Source organism: Vombatus ursinus, unplaced genomic scaffold (assembly GCF_900497805.2).
Source record: "Vombatus ursinus unplaced genomic scaffold, bare-nosed wombat genome assembly UNPS02014773.1, whole genome shotgun sequence".
Lineage (NCBI taxonomy): Eukaryota > Metazoa > Chordata > Mammalia > Diprotodontia > Vombatidae > Vombatus > Vombatus ursinus.
In genome coordinates this window covers 44,271,826-44,275,897 of record NW_020954551.1, presented here as the reverse complement: position 1 = coordinate 44,275,897, position 4,072 = coordinate 44,271,826, and the positions used below count along the sequence as shown (strand labels likewise).

The following is a 4,072-nucleotide window of genomic DNA, read 5'->3' as shown; positions in this document are numbered from 1 at the left end:
TTCAGTGTCCTGGGAGCTGCCCCGTTTGGGGGAGTGTGCACTCTCGGCTCAGTGTCCTGGGAGCAGCCGTGTTTGGGAGGGTGTGCACTCTCGGTTCAGTGTCCTGGGAGCTGCCGTGTTTGGGAGGGTGTGCACTCTCAGCTCAGTGTCCTGGGAGCTGCCGCGTTTGGGAGGGTGTGCAGTGTCCTGGGAGCTGCCGTGTTTGGACAAGGTGGGTTGCCAGTAGTGGGGACATAGCTCCATAGCTAGACCATCTGGGACTTTCAGATGAAACGTCCAATATCTGGCCACTTGGAAATAGCTGAAAATCCCTTTAAATCTCCTTTGAAAATAATATAGAGGATTGGATGGATAGCTAGGAGGGATGTCCTGTGGGACTTTAGGCAAGTCATTTTTACAGTTACCCAAATAAAATTTTTAAAACTTCGCATAACACTCAGTAAGAATATCCTTATTTCTATGATAAAGCAATGACTAATTGGCAGTTCTAGTAGATCTTGGACTAGAAGGAATCTTAGAGGTCATCTAATCCAATCCCTCTGTTTTGCTGATAAAGAAATTAAAGTTTAGGGAGTTTAAATAATTTAACCAAGGTCCAACAGGTAGTAAACCTCAGAAGTGAGATTTGAACCCAGCTCTTCTGACACCAGACCCATGTTATTTTCCCAGTGTACCATGGATAGTCAGGGGATTTGTGAATATAGATAGAAAAAAAAACTAATTTTTTTTTACTAATCTTTGTTTTTTCAAATTCTGTTTATTTTATTTTATACATTTAAAAACATTCTGTGAAGGAGTCCCTAGGCATCACCAGGCTACCAAAGGTGACCGTGACACACAAAAAGGTTTAGAACCAAAAAATAAAATAAAATAATAAATTTTTAAAAAAAAAGGTTTAGAACCACTGGTCTAAGGTCTTGGAGTCCCCAATTCTCTGAGGCATGCTACAGGAGTATAGCAACCTTTTTAAATGAGGGCTTATAGAATGCTTTAGAACTGGAATGCTTCTAAATGCTGTAAATTGTCACTTTTCCTATGAAGAAGAAGGACTTGATCAATCATAGGATTATACATTTATTGGAAGACATCTAGTCAAACCTGGTCACATTATGAATGAGGAGACTGCAGCCCTGAGATGAAGTACTTTGTTCCAGTTCACAGTGGAGAGTGAGTGTCAAGGCAGGATTTGAACCCAGGCCCTCTGGATACTGCTTCTAGCACTTTTTCCACTGTACCTGTCAGGCAGAGTTGCTGATAGGTAGTGTCCTTAATAAGACCTTATATATAATCCTGAATCATGTGCAATATCTATTCTAATTTCTACTTTGGGGATGAAATTTAAGCCACTGACCATAGATGGCAGAGATACTCGGGAAGGAGACAATAAGGGGAGCAGAGGAATGTCCAGGGGGAAGCTTTACTTTCTTTGGGAAGCCAGAACTTTCAGAAAAGTGGGAGAGGTGTTGCTTCTCCGTGTGTCTGTCGTGCACATGCAGGATACTGCAGCTATTTGAGAGTTCTTTTAAGTGTAGACCCAGCTGGGTCTCTTAAGGGAACATGGTTTTCTTTCCTGGACAACTCCTGCATGGAAAATCCTATTTGGCCACTCTCTAAAACATTTCCAGCGTGGGAGAGCTTCTTCAGGGTGGATAGGGACAGTCAGGAGCAAAGAGCAAAGAGAAAAGAAAGTGATGTAGCCAATTAGACGCAGAGGAACCTGAGAGCTGATTGCTTTTGGACAGGTCACTTCATCTCTGAAGGCCTTGGTTTCATCAACTGTGAAAATGGGGGAATTGTACTAGATGACCTCTAATTTCCCTCCTTTTTCTAAATCTCTGGTCCTTTGATCCTACGCAGACAGACACACAAATACAACAATAGTCCTTCCATAAGGAAGAGCATTTAACCATTCTTACACTATGGCTCTCAGCAGCCCTGATAGTCATGGGGTGGGAATATTCTTTTGGTCGCTAAAAGCAGGAGCTTGTTGGAGAAAAGGATAATTGAAAGAGTTCCATTCACCCTATCTTAGATCAGGGGAAGGAAGGGCCTTTGTCAACAAGAGAGTCTCTGAGCAGTTAAACGGGGATGTATGAAAATTGGTGGCAAAGGGCCATATTGCTTTTCCTAGGAGGGTCAATGGGAGTGGAAGGCTTGTTGTGACTATTTTTAAAATACACTTTAGGAATGAGAGCGTGTGTGTGTGTGTGTGTGTGTGTGTGTGTGTGTGTGTGTGTGTGTGTATTCTGAGGTTTGCTGCTGAGTTTTCTTATTCCTGGCCAAGTGTGACTCAAAGGGCAGACCATTTCCTGCCTGCCTCCTGTGTTAGCTGCAAGTGGAAACATGGTTAGAGTAATGTTTCCTCTAATCTGATATGTATCTTCTGGTCTAGGCCTTCCCCACCCCCAATACCCTAAGTTTGCACTGGAATGGAAGGGCTGGTGAGGAGAGTAACTGACTCTAAAACTAGAATCTCATCTCCGCCATTGCAAGCCTTGGGAATGGCCCAGCAGTCATGGCTCACGGTCGGCAAGGTGCATAGATGTGTTGATGACAGAATCATTTTTTAAAATGATACTTTCCCACATGGTCTTGAAAATAACCCGTCATCTAAGAGGAAGCTTGAAGGAGGGGGATTTTGAAATGTTTGGGAAAGAAAGGGGGCAACACAGGAGCCTACTGGAGGTGCTACTAAAAGTTGTAATATAAACCAATGAAGGAAATCTCACTTCTTTCTTTTACTCAGGTTAAAAAGAAATCTGCAGTGGAGCTCAGTGTAAGGGAAAAAAATAAAGAGTTCTTAAGTCTGTGGGTTTGGGCTGAGTGGATTTGGACTCATGGAGGACAAGAGTCCCCGTCATCTCATTCACAGGGTACCATCATGGTTAGTACTCAGAATGAAGGAAGAGGGATGGTTTGTATATCATTTCACTTGGAGGGGGAAAAAAATTTGTTAGTTTCCTCTAGGGCTGACTCTGAACAAAATAAGGCAAAGGACTGGTTTCTGAACTTCTTAGAAAGATGATTATCAGCTCTTACCCAATACTCGTATTGCCCTGGGCCAGTCTACAGGTGAAGGGAGCTAAGGTCTCAGGCACCTGCTTCTCACTCACGGGAAATGTCTTTTCTTCTTTTTCATGTCCAGCGTTGAGGGGGAAGCCCCAGGGAGTGAGACCGGTACCTCTCTGGACAGCCCCTCAAACTACCATCAAGGTCCAATAACACACAGCTCCACTCTGAGCCCTGACCACTACGACCACTCTGCGTATGGGCTATACTCGGTCTCGCCTGGGCAGCCACAACGCTCCCGGAGGCCCAAGCTCCAGCCTTCCACCTCCATCCTACGTAAGCAGGCAGAAGAGGAGGCCATCAAGCGGTCAAGGTCCCTTTCCGAAAGCTATGAGCTCTCCTCAGACCTTCAGGACAAGCAGGTACTTGGACTCTGTGTTCACTTCTACTGTGGAGTGAGTGAGAGAAATCAAAGTGTGGCCATACTGACAGCCCGAGTCTGGTGAGAAATAGATGGCCTTCTGGAGAAGGAGAAACAAGCGTCTGCTTGCTGGAGCCTCACCTGGCACAGGGCCGGCAGAGGGGAAGGCAAAGAGGGAGAGACCGTTCAGGTCTTTGATTTTTTGTCCCCTTGCCTGACTGAAACATAAGCTGAAATGCAGGTTCATGGAGAATATGGCATATGTGTCTGTGTTTTTAAATGTGTGGGTGTTTGTATGTCTATACACACACACATACACACACACACATATATATATACATATACATATACATACATAGCTAAAAGTTAGGTTCATGGAGCCTATGGCATAAATGTGTGTGTTATATGTGTTTGTATGTTTGCATACATATATACATATATAGCTAAAATGTAGGTTTATGGGAGAATATGGCATATGTGTGTGTTTTAAAATATGTGTGTGTTTGTATATACATTCATATATAGCTAAAATATAGGTTCGTGGAGCATATGGCATACGTAATGTGTATTATGTGTGTGTATTTGTGTGTATACATACATGCATACACATATATACATATTATATATATGGCTAAAATGTAG

General features: G+C 43.4%; 1 protein-coding gene across 3 annotated transcripts in view; it reads left to right on the top strand.

Annotated features, from left to right (window-relative positions):
- The window catches only part of LOC114044308 (IQ motif and SEC7 domain-containing protein 1), a 103,189-nt gene that overhangs the window by 28,128 nt on the left and 70,989 nt on the right, over window positions 1–4,072 (top strand). For all 3 annotated transcript variants that reach the window (XM_027863700.1, XM_027863701.1, XM_027863702.1), the window contains exon 2: window positions 3,146–3,431. In XM_027863700.1, the coding sequence (XP_027719501.1) occupies window positions 3,146–3,431 (286 nt within the window). The remainder of the gene's footprint in view (window positions 1–3,145; window positions 3,432–4,072) is intronic.